Here is an 18,307-nt window from a genome sequence, read left to right as displayed (position 1 = left end):
TATTCGCATCAAGCTAATAAACTATCATACGTTCTCCCCTTTGCAATTAGTTTATGGTCAACAACCAAATATTTCTCGTCTTAGAATTTATGGATGTGCAATGTATGTTCTCATTGCTCCACCACAATGCACTAAGATGGGTCCTCAAAGAAGGTTGGGAATATATGTTGGCTATGAATCTTCATCTATAATAAAATACCTTGAGCCAATGATAGAGAAAATAAGCATTTGGAAAAGAAGATAAGTTAGAATGAATTATCTTTATCTCATCTTGATCCTCGAACAAAACAGTGTGAATTGGAAGTTTAAAAGACAATTCATTTGCAAGGCTTAGCCAACCAACTACCAAATGTATTTATGAATCCAAAAATAGTGACTAAATCATATGTGCCAGCTGCTAATGCTCTAGTCAAAATCAATGTTCCAATTGGCCAATCTAATGTTGCAAATCAATCTGAATTACATATGAATCGTGGTAGACCTTTTGGTTCCAAAGATAAAAATCCTTGAAAAAGAAAAGGAACTAAGAATCAAGACAATCAAAAAAAGGATGTAAAGACTCCAGAAGAGTCATCAGAGATAATCAATATTTTAATTCCTAAAGAAACATAGGTACTTGAAAATGATGAAAATAAAGATATCTCAATAAATTATGTCATGAATGGAATACAATGGAACCGAAATAAAGTTAATGTTGATGATATTTTTTCAGTTAATGTAGAATTGGATGTGATAACTGATATAGAGGATCATGAACCAAAATTAGTTAACGAGTGTAGACAAATAAATGATTGGGAAAAATGGAAAGATACAATTAAGGTAGAATTAAAGTCGCTTACAAAACGTCAAGTTTTTAGACCTATAATTCGTACACTTGAAGATGTAAAGCCAGTTGGATATAAATGGGTTTTTGTGCAAAAACGAAATGAAAAAGGTGAAATTGTGAGATATAAAGCACGATTTGTGGCCCAAGATTTTTCGCAAAGACTTGGCATTGATTTTAAAGAAACATATTCACCTGTAGTGAATGCAAATCTTTTTTATACTTAGTCAGTTTAGCAGTAAATGAAGGACTCAATTTGTGATTAATGGACGTTGTTACAGCCTATTTGTATGGCTCACTTGATAATGACATTTATATGAAACTCTCTGAAGATTATAATTTGTCAGATGCATACAATTCAAATTCTAGAGAAAATTATTCAATCAAGTTGAATAAATCACTTTATAGATTGAAACAATCTAGAAGCATGTGGTATAATCGCCTTAGTGAATATTTATTGAAGGAAGGATATAAAAATGACCCTATTTATCCATGTATTTTTATAAAAAAAAATCTTATAATGAATTTGTAATAATTTCTATTTATGTTAATGATTTAAATATCATTGGAACTCCTAAAGAGATTTTAAAAATAGTAAATTGCTTAAAGAAAGAATTTGAAATGAAGGATCTTGGAAGGACAAATTTTTATCTTAGATTATAACTTGACTACGTAAAGAACGGAATTTTATGCATCAAGAAACTTATAGCTCAAAGGTGTTAAAATAATTTTGTATGGATAAATCACATCTCTTATGTACTTCAATGGTTGTAAGGTCAGTAGATGCAAACAAAGATCCTTTCAAGTCTCGGAAAAGGATGAAGAACTACTAGGTCCTGAAGTACCTTATCTTAGTGCAATTGGAGCACTAATGTATCTTGCTTGTCATACATAACCTGATATATCAGTTGTTGTTAACTTATTAGCAAGGTATATTTCTTCACCTATAAGAAGACATTGGAATGGAGTTAAACATATATTTCATTACCTTAAAGGTACAGTAGACATGTGGTGGTACAACTATTTCATGGCGATCTATGAAACAAACTATAACGGCTACATCATCCAATCATGCAAAAATTTTAGCATTACATGAGGAAAGTCGAGAATGTGTTTGGTTAAGATCTATGATTCAACATGTGCAAGAAACTTGTGGTCTATCTTCAGGAAAAATGACCCCAACAATTATATGTGAAGATAATGTAGCGTGTATTATTCAATTGAAAGAAGGGTACATTAAATGAGATAGAACAAACTATAACAGCTACATCATCCAATCATGCAGAAATTTTAGCATTACATGAGGCAAGTTGAGAATGTGTTTGGTTAAGATCTATGATTCAACATGTGCAAGAAACTTGTGGTTTATCTTCAAGAAAAATGACACCAACAATTATATGTAAAGATAATGTAGTGTGTATTACTCAATTGAAAGAAGGGTACATTAAAGGAGATAGAACAAAGCATATTTCTCCAAAATTCTTTTTTACCCATGATCTTCAAAAGAATGATGATATAAATATTCAACAAGTTCATTCATGTGAAAATCTAGCAGATATATTCACAAAGTCACTTCCAAGTAAAACTTTTAAACTAGTTCATAAAATTGGACTTCGTCATCTTAGAAATGATTGTCCACATATGAAGTGGAGAATTAAATACGCTCTGCACTCTTTTTTCCTTAGCTATGATTTTTTCCCATTGGAGCTTTCTTGGCAAGGTTTTTAATGAGGCAACATATAATAGCATATTAAATAATAATATATTTTTCTTTCTACTAGTTTTTAATCCATTGGATTTTTTGTAGTTAAATGTTATGAAACATATTCTCAAATAATAGACATTTAAGGGGAAGTGTTATGAATTATTATGAGTGAATGTTCATATTCATAACTCTTCCTTATTTTTTGTAACTTACGATTTTGTAACCGTCTTGTTTAATTCTTATTCAAAGAGATGCGATTCTTCAAGTATAGATTTAGGCTTATAAATAAGTATCTCATTTATATTGAGGGTATATGAAATAAAATTAAAATTCTCTCTTCCTCTCTATGTTATTCTTTCTGTCTTTTCTTATAATTTTATGTTCATTTTATAACATTAGTCACATAATTTTCATTAATGTAGAAAATTAATTGAATATTAGAATCATTGATTCAAGGACTTGAACTTTAATTAATCTAGTGAAATTGATCATAAAGCAATTAAGGAACTTAGGAATTGAGATTATATTCCATTTGCAATTAACAAGCAGGTGAAATCACCTATAACTTCATTGGATTAACAATCTCATTTCTCAAATCTTCACTCTATTTGCTAATTTCTTCTATTTTTTTTTACTTTATTATTTTGTTTATCAAATTATTTAAAATTTCTCAGATTTTGATAAACTCAAATAATTTTTTATCTTATGAATTAGTAATTGATTGAAAATCAAACGATATTCAAAATTCACAATTCTAAATTTTATTATTTGTTACAACTCCCTATTATACTTACTAGGTAAGATTTTAGCCAATATTTTTTTCTTTGATTTTCTCTAACAAAAAAATATATGATTTCTTATAAATTCATATTTTTTTTATACATTTATAATAATTCAACCTGGTTAGAAAATATATGATATTTGTAGTGTAAGAAAAATGAGCATAGTTCATAAAACTGGATCGTCCGGTTAGACCAATGAATCAGTCCAATGTCTAGTCCACTGGAACCAATAAACCGGTCCAAAACTAGTGAAACTGGTAAAAATCGACCGTTGGCCAGTTCATGCCTACACACTTCTCTTCGACACACAAGAAATGTTGATGAATATTATGATTTACGAAACTTTTGATAATAGTTGCTGTTTTTATTTTAGTTTTTAAATGTCATTACTAGTAGACATGTTATTTTGGTGGACTTTATTTTATTATATTCAGATTTTTATGTATAATTTTGACTATTAAAACTTAAAATAGTGTGTAATTTTATTTTTTAATGTTATGTAGTTATAGTATTATATTTTTTTAAAATATTTATTTAATTATTACTTATAATTTATTTAAAAATATTATTTAATTCAAATAATTCAATCACTAAACCTTAAACTAGTGCTTTGACAATGAAAATAAGTTTTTATTTATATATATACATTGAGGAGTTGAAGCCCATTTTGCGCGCACAATAATTTTGAGCAAACATTGGGAGCATGCTTTCGTAGTGAACGCCCTTCTCCTGGTTGAACTGGAATTCCCATGGCTTCACAGCGATGCCCTCACAATGGCAGTCATCATATGCATCACTGCCCTCACTGTCCCCTCCGCCGTCACTGCCTCCATTGCCCTCTCCACAACCCTCACTTTCACCTCTCCACTCTCTCACCTCTCCACACGCATCCCAATTCTTCCACAATTCCTCATTACAATCAAATACCCCTCACTTCTCTCCCTCAGTAAGTTCCTTTTATTATTTTCTCTCTCTTCAAACCCTCTTTTATTCCTCTTTTCAGAGCCTCTTTCGTTTCTTTCTTTCACGTCTCTATTCAAAAATTAATATTTTAAATAAAAATTATCTAAATAAAGTGACAATATACACTTAAAATCACAATAGACACGCATTCTTCTTTGTTCCTGTTATTGATTGATTATATTATTACTAGAGTCTTAAAGTTATTGATTAATTAGATGAAGTTATTGGGGATAGCAAGTGTTTATAGGACATGAGAATGGCTATATGTTGGAACAGATGCGAAAGAGGAATCAATCACCCAAAGTGTTACAACAGATGATGTTGCAAGCATTGCAGAATTGTAGTCAATTGAAAATTTTCAAGTATAGTCGGAATTGTGAACAGAAATTAGAGAGCCTATAAACTGAAATTATTCAGTGTAAAACTTTAGGTTTCATAGACAATTGTGTAGATTGTATGGACAAAGCTAAAGTAGAAAACAAATTATTTGAAACTACATGTACCCAGAAATTCAAAGATTTTAGCTAAGATTTCTTTGAAACAAATTGCAGTTCTACTATGTTTTTTTATCTAAAATAAAATAAAAAATAGAAATTAACAGATAACTAAAAAAACTGATACAAAGCACGAATTGAAAGTTTTGAACAATATGTAATTTCTGAATTCAACCATTGAAATAATGTAAATTGTGAATTCCACAGTGAAATAAAGGGACGACAAGAATGGAAAACTGTAAAGGTATAAAAGCAACCTACAATTTTGATAATTAGGGAAGAAACTGCCTTTGTGATGCTCAAATTACAGACAAATGTGTGCTGTAATTGAGCTATTATTTCTCCAGTAAAGTTGTTCCCTTAAAATTAGGAATTTTATCTTTGATTGATAACTGGCTTTGTTAGTTTGATTTTCCATTGACCTGGCCCCAAAAGCGGTATCGGACATGTTTTCCTGATACTTTTTATTAGATTTTGGATTATAGTCAAGGTTAGCTTGGGAACTCTAACTGCGCATTTATGTTTTTGCATGACTTGATCTGTAATTGTATGTATTTTCTTGTTATAATTAGGGATCCTTGAAACTGTTAGCATCATAGGTTTCGGTATGACTACTATATTATCCCTTTCTGTGTTTTCTTTGACAAAGTAATCGTTCTCCTGTTGCATTTGGTTGGTATCAGAATTTCACAAGAGCTGAAGCCTACAGAGCTAGATGGTGAGGAAGCGGATGATGAACCAGTGTTTGTTCTAACTGATGAATGGAGGGAATTCTTTGCAAAATCTGAAGCTAGGAGAAAACTAGGTAGCTAATCTATCCTCAGTTTTTGTTTGTGTTTATGTGTCTTAGTAAGGGTACTGAAATCTTGATTCTCAACTGAATTCACTGTTTAAAAGTTGAGCTTGTCATAATGTCTGGTTCTTTGGATTTTTCATTCTAATTTTGGAGTCAAAATCTACTAAAATTCAGAAAAATATCAAATCAATTATGTGGCTAGTTTCTAATATTTATTTAATGATGTCATACAGAGAAGAAGCAAGACAAGAAGGGAAAGAAGTAACTATAGAGAGAAAAATTTGCTTACAATTACTGTATGGGGAATCAAGAGGTCTGATGACAATCCTGCCCTTGAAAATGTAATTTCTTTCGTGCCAGAGGAGTATCGATAATCATGGTTTACTCGCAATGTATTACAAGAAGGAAATCTTCTCTGCACTTGTTAAAATGATGAAATACTTACTAATATCTGTAGTTCATTTTTTGTTTGTTGGATCATGTTATTTTATAAATTTCATTAACAAAAGACTAATCCGTAGATATATGTTTACAAGAAAATGTCAAAAAAGTGTGCTAGTATTTCTGTATTTGTTCTATAAAGCATTTCAAAATTGCACAAAATTAAAAACGCCATGATTTTTTGGTTTCATAAAGGTATGGTAATTTTATTCAAGGCTTGATTGGATATTCTCTCAACGAGAATTCAAGTTGTGACTCATTGCTTTGTGGGGGAGTAACCCCTTCTGTTAGACTCAACCCTGATGTTGAAATGTCAAGAATTATAACTGCATGGCCTTCATTTACACAAATTTAGTTTGGATAATTTTATGCCTCGTTGCGAATGGGAGAGTCATGAGGTGAAGAGTTGAAAGTCTTTCTTGTCTGACCAATCTTCACTGACTACACTTTCTCACATGAGTAGCTTCAATCAAATCAAACCAAGCACATCTCCAAGCTAGAAGATTCTCCCCGAATCTATCACGTGACTTAGCAAATTGTTTTCATTCAGCCAACCTTTGTTGAAAAGTTTCTTTCTGCTTCTTATCCCTTACTGGTGGTCTATGAGTAGTATTGTTCTAGGTTTGTTCAAGAAGATCCAAAAGTCAAAGACAATCTCTTTTTGGACCATTAACAGCTTGACCTACAAATGGGTCGGATACCAAATCTGGGACTTTAAGTGCAACGCTTGCACATTCAATGTTCCAGATACGGTCGATAGAGGAAACCATAGCATAAAACACCAGATATACCCTAGGGATTCAGAATCTTTCACATTTACGTAGGATTGGGTTTTGTGGGATTGTTATGACTGTACATAATCCACATCCGAGTCTTATATATTAATCAACCAATGTCGTTATATAAGCTAGACAATCTATTTCTATATTATTATATTACTGCCATAAATATTAACTTAAGTGTAACCTTTTAAAAGTACATTACTGTTTTACCCCAACCTTGAGTGTGCCAGTTTTGTAGCAGCTCAATCGCTAAATATTATGCTCATCATCCGTGTTTAGAGTGATACTAGATCAAGTATGATGCTCTATAATTCTCATTTTTATAACAAAAGTTAATGGATCCTTAGTAATTGTGTGTTGATTTATCTCTCTATGCTTCTATATTTTGTCCCTTTTCCGAGTATGATCTGTCTTTTCTCTTCATCTTCGATGGAGGGCCTTCGAATAAGAAATGCAGTATAATATGAAAGATGGAAGGCTGTTAGAGCTGTGATTCATATGGAATCTAAAGATGAAAGGTAGATAACTCGTTGATAATAATCGTTTATAGCGAGGACAAAGACACAAAAGTAATATATTTTTATTTATTATTTTAAAAAGAAAGTTTAAATATATATATTTTTATTCTTATATTTTTTTATGAGATTTTAATTTTAGTCTCTTAAAAATAATTAGTGTTAGTCTCTAATTTTTTAAAGTTTGGCAATTTTTGGCCTTTATTAATGATGTCACTTCACAACAAATTGATATGAAGCTTAGTTAGTCATGTCATTATATATTGGAGTAACATGTTTCATGTTCACAAATTTTAACATGTTATTCTACCTTTCTTTGATTTCAAAGACTGAATCTTAGCAAAGTTAAGAGATGGACCTATAACTATCATGCAGAAATCAAAGGTAGAATCTTGATGTTTAGAGCCAGAATTAGGCCTAAACCGGAAGAGAAAGAAGGTAAATGCAAATTCTGACCAATGTGTAGTGTTTAGGTCATATTTAAGTCAACAAATATTCGATTGGATTCATTCCAGTAATACTTGAAAGCTAACATACAAAACTTTAGTTTACCTTTAGACCATGAAGCTAAACAAACACAAATTCTGAGTCAAAATTAAGGAGTGAAGTTGCATATTCATTCTAGGAGATTAAGTGGTTATTATCTAGGATATTTCTTTTTTTAGATTATGGTATATTTCAAATTTCACATTTGATATAATCTTATTTTTTGAATTTCTATTAATATTTTTTATCATTAAAATTAGGATGAGAATTTCTAGTGATTTAATTATTTTATGTTTTTAAATTTTGAACCTATTAAAGGGAGAAGGGAGGAGAACACATACACACAAACAGATTTAGTTTCCTTTTCTTTTGCATATTTTTCCTATTTTCTAAACTTTAGATTTTCATGTTCTTGTACCTATGGAAGAATAGTTTTCATTATCTAATTCAAGGATCAAGGAAATACAATATTCTTGAGAATTGAGTTGCAACATTTGTTCTCAATTCAAGTTTTCTCCTTTTCTTTCTAATCTATTTATTTTCATAAATTGAAGGTATTCGTTCTAATTTTATTTGCGAAGTGATTGTTTCAATATTATTCAATTGATGTGTATGAGTCAATTTTACGAAATTATGATTAAGTGGTACAAAATTAATACAATTTCATTGAATTCTAGAAATGTCTAAATTTTAATTGATTTTGTGTTAATCAAATGCATAAAGGTTTTTGGGTGATCACTTTGTTCGAATTAAGATTTTATTCAAATTCAAATTTTAACCACCAAATTAGAATATTATTAATTTTGAATTAAATGACTAAATGTTACTTTTTGCTTCGATTCTTGAATTAAGTGTTTAAATTAATTGATTAACACTTCTATTTTAGATGTTGTTATGTTATTAATTTTAGTAAATTATCCTATTCCAAACTCCAATTTGATAAATTATTTTAATGATCATTGAGAGGGTAACTTGATTGCTTGTCTTGTCTCATACTATAGTAATTACATTTTTATTACTTTAACCCGCATACTTTAGATCACGCGATCAATATAATTCATTGCTTTTGTGATAACTTTTTTTGTATCTTGTACCGTATATATGAACATGTCTAACATATATATTAAATCACTTGTTCTTGTCAAAAGAGCGTAAAAAAAAAGTATATTAAGTCTAACAGATATATAAATATGTCTAACCTAAACATTTTATTTCTAGGCTATACAATGAAGATACATATCCACTATCATACATGAATCTCAAACTATCAAACCAATCAAAGTTTCATAATACTTCATTTGTAAATTATAATATGTATTTTTATGAGAAATAATAAAAGTCTCACCATGGCTAAGGATTTAGCCATGTTAATTTAGGGTGGACCAATACAAATTATTAGGTGCTCTTATTTTTTTTAATTCTCTATATTCTTTGTGGTATAATTATTTTTTTCTTAATTAAATTAAACTTATTATTTTTAAGAAATAACTTATTTCTATGTCTAAAATTTTTAAAACAATAAATTTAATCTAAAATTTTGCAAAAAATTATTAAATAGAAGAAAAGTGAGTTTAATTTATATTTATGTAATTCTCTCTCTATATAATATTATTGCAGTTATCTTTAATTTTTATTTTTTTTTATACTACAACTTGGCATTTTTTGTATCTCCTTCTCAATTGGCTAACACCGAATATCATTCAACGGTTTATTCTTTTGACCCCTAGACATTCCTTGGATTATTGCTAAAGTTGAACATGTTTAACAATGTGAAAGGATAAAGATTTAAATGAACGATTTATTAAATATATTAGAAAATTCTTCATAGCTAAAGAATCATTAATGGATAGACTAATTCAACGACAACTGCAATCAGAAAACTAAAATAAGACCTTTCACTTAATCTTATCATATTGATCTTTGGAGAATCTTTGAAAATGGTTCATATATTTCAATTGAATATGTAAACACTATTGGTGTTTACATACAAAATTTATAAAATCATATCTAACATAAGATTAAGTTGATGATTATTATTATTTTTTTTTTTGTCAATAAACGAATTGTTAATGGATAATTTCTGATTATAAAAAATTGAAACATAAATTTTAGATATAATTATAATAATCGATTAATAATTAGATTAAGTAATTAATGCTTAATTTTTCTTAGAAAAAAGTCTCAAAATTTGTACTTCATTTTTTTTATTTGATTTAATCCAGATTCAACCTGGGATACACAAACACTCTACTACCGGAGAATCTTGTTTAAGCAATACGGAACCGCTTGTGACGGGAATAACATCCGTTGCTTTAAGATTTGTACTTTATGTATTATACTAATAGTTTAAATAAGATTAATGATTTTAAACAAAAAAATTATAATAACTTTTATAATTTATTTTAAAATAAATTATATGAAAACTAACTTTGAACGCAATAGACCTACCCGATCACAATCTTTGTATTATCAACGTCACTGCCAAATATATGTTAACACTGAGCTATATAATATTAACATGTATGATTTCATGTGTTTCAAACGAGAGTTACTTCTTACATTAGAGAAAAGCCGAATTCTTTCATGCAAATTAACTTTTTTTAAAACATGAAAACCTAGAAAAATGATTAATTTTATGTTATGTTGTTAAGTGTACTAATTATACCTTAATCAATTTTATAAAGATTGCTTATAAAAATCACCAAGCATAATATTGTATTAAATAATACGGCAGCGTGACTCATAGGAGGTAACTAGAGCATATTGTAGGCATTAAATAATGTTAGAAGAGTAATTTTTATTTTTTTATTTTTTTAAATCTTCTTGATTATTAAATAATATTATATATATATATATATTTAATATTTTAAAACAATAAACACATGTATTTTTTATTTAGTATTTACTTTATAAAATATGTAAGACTATTATTAAACTATAAATATGAGATATATCAAAGTTCATTTTTGAAATATATCTGTATGTATGTGTGATTATGCTTAATATTTTTTCTCATAGACATACGATTTAAAAAATTTATTAATTATTAATTAATAGACTATTAAATAATTAAAAATAAATAATTTTCTTAAAAATAAATTTTTAATTTATTTTTTCTCTCTCTTTGTTAAATAAATCTTTCATTTTTTTAAAATAAATCACTTATATAATTTATTTAAAGAAAGTATCTTCTAATTTACTTTAAATTCATGTATATATTGTACCAACCGTGAAAATTTTATATCTAATGAACTCATAAGTATTATGATCACCAGCTAGCTCCTGTATATATGTAAACAGAAATATTTTATATATTATTTTACGTAAACTTTTATATATATATATATATATATATATATATATATATAATTAAATAAAAAAATATTAAATATAATATTTTTTTTGGTTTTAAAACGAGGCTAGAAACTCAAAACAAACAAACTAAGCACTAGGCCTTTGCCGCAAAGTACCTAACGCATCAAATCTAAAGAAAGACAACAGAAAAATAGGAGTCTATAAAAAACAGAGGTTTACAACTCATGATCAAGGTCAGCTTTAGCTAAACAATCAGCACACTGATTTATTTCTCTAAAATATTAAATATTTTCTTTATTTTATGCTAAAATATTAAATAATATTTACGTCTTTTTTAAAAAATTACTAACTCTATTTTTTATTAATATAAAATTAATCATATTCCTGACTCAAAGTTTTGTCTCAAATAACTCTTCTGTCAATATAAAAAGTCTCATGTATACCTGTTATTATAAATTTAAAAAGTTACTTGTTATAACCCTTCCGTCAATATTTATTATTTATCAAAATTAAAATAATATAAATTTGGTTTTTATGTTTGATGTTATTTTTTATTTTAACTCTTATAATTGTATCATATTTTGGCCGTTTATATACAAATTTTACATTTTAGTCTCTCTATAAAATATATTATTTTTTATTTTGAACCTGTATAAAAAAAATATTAATATCATTATAACATCAATAAACTACAAGGATCAATTAATTTATAAAATATTTTTATTTAAAAATAATAATATTTCTTACAGTAACTAAAGTTACAAAAGTTTATTCAGATCTAAAAGGTAAAACTATTATTTAACCTAGATTTTATCTTTTACAAAATATCGTTATCCAATATACAACAGAAAAGAAGCATATAATATTAACTTGTACCGTTATGTTTCATATTTGAATTAAACAAGATTGATTAATTTATTTTTTCTTTGAGAGAAGAGTCATATACTTTTCTTTCGATCTGAAATATATTGTCAGACGTTAGTACATGTGTTGAGTTGAGGTACAAGTTATTTTTGACATTAATTACTTTTACTTTTTGGTAAAATATACTATATTCCTTCTTAATTAAAAATTTTGATGTCTTCTTTTATACGTGAAATAATTTTCACTATTAATATTATATTAACAGATAAAGATATTAATAGTTTAACTTAAACAAATATTATTTTTAAATTTTTAAAATAATAAAAAAGTTACAACAGTTAATCTAAAGTAGATATAAAATATTATTTTAAATTTACAGATATTTTAATAAATAATTTTTTTATATTTTATAATTTAATTTGAGATTATTGTTTTCTATTTTCTTTCTCATTTTGGCATGTATAGATATTGTTCTCATTTAATAGTAATAAGAATTACTCAGAGACTTATTACTATGTTGATGATAAGTTTATTTTAAAATAATATTAAAAATATTTAAAGAGAAAATAAAAAAGATAAATATAAATAATTAATAAAAATTATAATTAAATTATGAAAATTATTGCAATAATTAGAACCTTGCATATAAAATTAAGAATTAATAATAATAATTTTGTTGATGTAATTTTGTAAAAAAATATTTGAATTTTTGAATTTTAAGTAAAAATATATATTAAAATTAAAAATAATTGTGTACGTATAATATTAAAATGTTGATATTAAATTATAATAATTATTAAAAAATTACTCAAAAAATTGCATATAAAAATTAAGAATTAATAAAATTACTATGTTGATGGCATGTTTATTTTAAAGTAACATTAAAATTATTCAAAGAGAAAATAAAAAAATAGGTAAATTAAATAATTAATAATACAATTATTATAGAATTAGAAAATTATTGCAATAATTAGAACCTTAACCTTACATATAAAATTAAGAATTAGTAATAATAATTATGTTGATATAATTTTATAACTGTTTTTGACAAAATGAATATTTTTATTCTTTATCTTTAAAATAAAATTTGATATCTAAATATATTAAATGTATATTTATTGAAAAATTATCAAACACATTATTTAACAAAAAATATTTCTAAAATAACTTCTTTTTTCTTTATTTTTTATCTAATTAAATTCGGATTCGACAAAAGTCTCGCACTTAGATGTGATAGATGATTCTATTATTGAAATTTTTTTTGCATAAACAAAAATTTGAACTTGAGATCTTACTTAATTGATACCTAATTGCTTACCATTCAGACTAACTTTCATTAGTATTTTTGGAATAGTTTAATTTTTACACTTAAATAACATAAAATAATTTATAAATAAAGCATGAAAAATAGACATTTATAGAAAAAAATGATAAATAATATATGTTTGCAGCGAGATAATATAAAAAATGAAAAATGTAGTGATATGAATATAAAAAAATAGAAAAAAATGAAAAATGTTACTTATATTAACACTTTGGAGCGTTTATGAGTCAAAATTTTAAATTAATCTCTACTCAACGATGCAGATGTATAACAAACAAAAGGGAAAATGACCTCGATGGTTGAAATTGTGTCACTTACTTGCCAAACTCATCATGGTATTTCCTTTTTTCATGGTTTTAAATTGGTTTTGCATAATTAATTTCTTAGAAATTAAAAAAGCATTTTATGTGAAATAATTATAATTATTAATATTAAATTTTTAAAATATTTAAAAACCATATTCCCGTATAAATTTCAAATTTATGTATTACTATGTGCAGCACCTTCGCACAATGCCAACACTCCAATTTGGTGTCATATTCGGACCGCACAAGAAACCAACGTGAACATACATCGTCATGATTTCATCATCATCTTTTGTATTTCCTTGTACGGCCTCCCTACATATTCAATCTTGATCAACCATGAACCATAGTAAAGCACATCACACAAACACACACCGTAGAAAACAGACACCAACCTTTACCTCCCTCTCAGTTTCCTTTCCTTCGTTGGTGGGTTCTCCTTTTGCATTCTCATCCAACCATGATCTATACATTCTAACTTCAACTTTAACCCCACTAACAAATCCACTCTCTCTTTTCTGTTGCCAACTTTTTCCTTATTCTTCATCCCCACCCTATTTCTGAGACCGAGATCCGTGACACCCTTTTGCATTTCTTCTCATGTGCATGTTTTCTTTTTGGTCTTGTTCTGAGCATTTGGGCTGTTATTCTCATCGACCCTTTATTTGTTTTGAGTCTTAAATTGGGCTGTTGCTGAAAAGTTTGGTACTTGTGCATTTCTTGCTCAATATTTGTTTGCTTATTACCATTAAAGTTTGTAGAATTGATTGTGGTGAAATTGATTTTGAATAGTTAAATGTGAATGGTATATGTGCTTAAATTGATTTGAAATATAATTTTGTATAACGCGTAGTTTTTAATTAAAAAGTCGTAGATTTGATTCTGGAACTTTTAAACAAACGGAATTTGGGGTTGTGTGTGTGTTCCTTCGGCTTTTTTGGTATTATTTGTTGAGTTTGGGGGGGTGTTAGTAACTTGGTTGCCTTTCAATGGGGTGTTTGGATGAGGGGCATTTCAATGGGGAGCTTGAAAATGGAGTGAGTATTGGATGTGGTGAAGTGGGTTTTGAGGAAGAGGGAAACACAGATACAGCTGCCATTGAGGATGCTGTGAAGGTGCTGTTGTTGGGTCTTGGTGAAGATATCAACAGGGAAGGTCTTAGGAAGACACCACTTCGTGTTGCCAAGGCCCTTCGGGAAGGAACCAGAGGTGACTATGTTTATATCAACTTTTTGGACTAACGGTTTTTATTTACTTTTGAAAGGGTTGAACCATTGAAGTGAATTTGTATCAATCATGGTAGTTTAATTGATGATTCATTTAGGAATCAGTTATCTGTTTAATAACTTAACATCTTAGTAATTGTTATGATTTGTTTTGAAAAGAAAGGTTTCTATCTAGTAGTTGCAGTATCATTGTCATTAGTGTAGTGTTTTTTCCCACGTTACTTTACCTTCTTTAGATTAAGATGGTAAATGGTGATGCGGATTATACTCTTTTATCTTTGCTGTCTTGTCTTTTTCAAGAAATTGAATTCTTTCTGATGCAGTATCTAAATATGGATCTGAAGTTAGTTGTATATGGTAGTTGGCTGGGTATATGTACTACTTATTCATCTTTCAACAGCTTGTGGAAGTTGAAGATTTAACTTTACAAAGAATAATATGGAGAAAAAAATTGATTGCACTTATGGTAATTCATCTGTTTTAATTGGATATAATCTGTGTTTGTTGCACAAGTCTTTCTGTATTCCTAATGTCTTTTCCGAAACAGGCTGGACTGCCTTGTGGAGTGGGAAGAATTGAAGGGTGTGTACTTTAGAAGTTATGGTACTAAATATAATCCATGTGGAGGAAATCTTGTTGATTTTATATATGTACTCTCTCTCTCTCTCTCTCTCACACACACACATAGAGAAAGAGAGAACAAAATGGTAGTTCAGTCCTGTTGAGGCAATTGCTAGAAGCTTTTTATGCTTGTACCTTTGACATGCCTTTTCATTCTCCTGAATGCTTTAGAGAATTTTTAAGTTTCCCTTTGATATTATGTATGATGTGTTTAATAGACTGAGAAAAGGTTTTAGCATCCGTTTTTCTTCTTTCTGAAACATATAAGCGACCAAGATATTTATTCTATTTGCTAACCATCCAGTTTCTTTACCTCTGGGATCTATAAGCTATAGTTAAATTAAGAATAGACATAGTGATTACTGATTAGTGTTTTTTTAAATAGCTGCTTAATAAGTTCCGAATACTTACTTGTTTTCTTCTTCCTCCATATTTGGTTTCTTGCTTTATCCATTTGGCATTGTATAAAATTAAAAATTGTCATATTTCCTAGCATAATGTTATTTCCAAAATTGAGGAAATTGTTTTTCCCAGGTTACAGACAAAAAGTGAAGGACATTGTCGAAGGTGCTTTATTCCCTGAAGCTGGCTTAGATAATAATAGAATTGGTCATGCAGGGGGTGCAGGTGGACTTGTGATTGTCCATGATCTTGACCTTTATTCCTATTGTGAATCTTGCTTGCTACCATTCCAAGTAAAGTGTCATGTGGGTTATGTCCCTTCTGGCCAAAGAGTTGTAGGTTTAAGCAAGCTCTCTCGCGTGGCAGATGTATTTGCTAAACGGCTCCAAGAGCCTCAGCGTCTGGCAGATGAGGTGTGTTCAGCATTGCATCAGGGAATAAAGCCAGCAGGTGTTGCTGTCATTCTTCACTGCACACATATCCACTTTCCAGACATAGAATCAATCTTTCTTGAATCTTACCAACAAGGGTGGGTTAAGACACTTGTTTCGTCGGGTTCTGGGGTTTTTGAACACAAAAATGCAGATGTATGGGCTGATTTCTTTTGCCTTCTTAAATTCAGTTGTATTGATATAGAAAAATTTCGTCTGAGAGGATCATTTGACCAACGCTGGTGTCCATCTCTGTCTTCTCTTTCTACTAAAGTTTCCTCCAAAATTGGACCCATCAATCCTGTAATGGTCGCCGCAGTATCTTCAATTCTCAATTGTTTGGGAGAAGATTCAGTAAGGAAAGAGCTTGCAGGAACTCCTAGCAGATTTGTGAAATGGCTGTTGAACTTCCAAAGCATTGACATGAATGTGAAGCTGAATGGTTCCCTTTGTGGAGGGATAGATACTTTGAACATCAATAGGGAGGTAAACTTCAATGACAAACAAATACACTCTGAGTTGAACTTGCCTTTTTGGTCTCAATGTGAGCACCATATACTTCCATTTTATGGTGTTGTTCACATAGGATACTTCCTTTCAGAAAGTTATAATCCCATTGGAAAATCCATTTTACAGTCTATAGTTCATTTTTATGGTTTCAAACTCCAGGTTCAGGAAAGACTTACTAGGCAGATAGCAGAAACCATTTCACCACTGTTAGGTGGACATGTAATAGTAGTTGTAGAAGCTAGCCATACCTGTATGATTTCTAGGGGAATTGAGAAGTTTGGAAGTAGTACTGCTACTGTTGCGGTATTAGGACGCTTTTCAACTGACATTGCTTCAAGAACCGTGTTCTTGCAGAGTCTTAGCGCTACACCTTCTGGGGGGCAATAATTCCTGTTGGAGCTCACTTGAAATGATTTTGGCAGTGATTCCTTTCTTTCCCTGCATTTGTGGAGGTTTTTCTATCAGCAGTTCAGCAGCCTATACATTGATCAATTCAACAAACCCCCTTTCAGGAATAATTTCAGCGCATTACAAAGTAACCTGAATTTTGTTCTGGTGGAACATGCTTACACTCAGAAATAGTCTTGTGATTGATAGCTAGATCTTCATATTTTGTCTTGTCTGTATGTGAGTGTATACTATAAATCCCTTGAGGGAAATTCAAGGAGTGAGCCATTTGTCCAGATTTATGCTAGCAGACTTTGCTCCTAAATTATCATTTATATTTGTTGACCCTGAAAATTTTTCTCAATTTAAAAATTACAATGGTGGTTACTCAATTTTATTATTTTATATGAAGGTTCAGAAAGGAAAGATTCAAACTTTATTGTTGTACCCGCAAATGCTTTGATTGCCATGGAAATGGAGTGATAGAATGGATCACTAATAGCTTTTACATCCTTGAACTGATAGTTATATAGATCTTGTTAATTCTGTAAAAATCAAGTAGCAAAGAATGCTGATTCTTGAGTCAAGTTGTAGAAAGACAAGACATCAACACTGAGGCACAGACCTTAATAGAACTACTTTTAATATTTGCCTCTTGGGTTAACTGTTACCCAAATGTCCAGCTAAAGTTCATTGATTATTGAAGACAGTGTAGAATCCAAAAGCATTTGCTTCCATCTGCAATTGTGGCCAGGATTTTGTTTTAACTCTTGTATAACTATGGGTTGGATTTCAATTCTCATCAACAAACAACTTATGCGTTCAACTAGATAGTTTGATCAACATGAATTTTTTATCATGAATTAATTTCTATTCAGAATGTTAAAGTTTCCCCCTTCACAAATATTTTTTTAGAGTTGAACCTTCAGCATTACAAAAGTTTCTTAATGAAGTAGTCAAAATGCTGTTTTAGTCTCTAAAATATCATGTGAGTCATTTTAGTCTCAAACTTTACTGAATAATAGTTGCTTTACTATCTAAAACTACAAAATTAAGGATTAAAGTGACCGACTTTTGAAAATGTTGAGGGTTAAAATGATATTTATTATTTTATTATTATAACATTAGATATTAA

At 28.9% G+C, this 18,307-nt stretch overlaps 2 protein-coding genes across 2 annotated transcripts; both read left to right on the top strand.

Moving 5' to 3' along the window:
• Positions 1-3,979: 3,979 nt before the first annotated feature.
• Positions 3,980-6,139, top strand: LOC113851404. The gene is made up of 3 exons (XM_027481870.1): positions 3,980-4,256; positions 5,451-5,572; positions 5,797-6,139. The coding sequence occupies exons 1-3, from the start codon at positions 4,060-4,062 to the stop codon at positions 5,826-5,828; spliced, it is 351 nt and encodes a 116-aa protein (XP_027337671.1). The 5' UTR covers positions 3,980-4,059; the 3' UTR covers positions 5,829-6,139.
• A 7,900-nt stretch (positions 6,140-14,039) lies between these two features.
• On the top strand, positions 14,040-17,917 carry LOC113849736 (GTP cyclohydrolase 1-like). Its single transcript, XM_027479859.1, has 2 exons — positions 14,040-14,804; positions 15,977-17,917. The coding sequence occupies exons 1-2, from the start codon at positions 14,585-14,587 to the stop codon at positions 17,170-17,172; spliced, it is 1,416 nt and encodes a 471-aa protein (XP_027335660.1). The 5' UTR covers positions 14,040-14,584; the 3' UTR covers positions 17,173-17,917.
• The last annotated feature ends 390 nt before the right edge of the window (positions 17,918-18,307 follow it).

The sequence above is a fragment of the Abrus precatorius genome, unplaced genomic scaffold (genome assembly GCF_003935025.1).
Source record: "Abrus precatorius isolate BTA unplaced genomic scaffold, Abrus_2018 Scaffold9, whole genome shotgun sequence".
In the NCBI taxonomy this organism is placed as follows: Eukaryota; Viridiplantae; Streptophyta; class Magnoliopsida; order Fabales; family Fabaceae; genus Abrus; species Abrus precatorius.
The sequence above is the reverse complement of the archived record's forward strand: the minus strand, read 5'-3'. Positions and strand labels throughout refer to the sequence as shown.

Bases quoted from the DNA above. Each gene is read 5' to 3' on its own strand.
- LOC113851404 (XM_027481870.1), top strand. From the start codon at position 4,060: ATGGCTTCACAGCGATGCCCTCACAATGGCAGTCATCATATGCATCAC. The intron at 4,257-5,450 runs GTAAGTTCCTTT...GGTTGGTATCAG, and splicing joins CCCCTCACTTCTCTCCCTCA to AATTTCACAAGAGCTGAAGC. The intron at 5,573-5,796 runs GTAGCTAATCTA...GATGTCATACAG, and splicing joins TGAAGCTAGGAGAAAACTAG to AGAAGAAGCAAGACAAGAAG.
- LOC113849736 (XM_027479859.1), top strand. From the start codon at position 14,585: ATGGGGTGTTTGGATGAGGGGCATTTCAATGGGGAGCTTGAAAATGGA. The intron at 14,805-15,976 runs GTGACTATGTTT...TGTTTTTCCCAG, and splicing joins CCTTCGGGAAGGAACCAGAG to GTTACAGACAAAAAGTGAAG.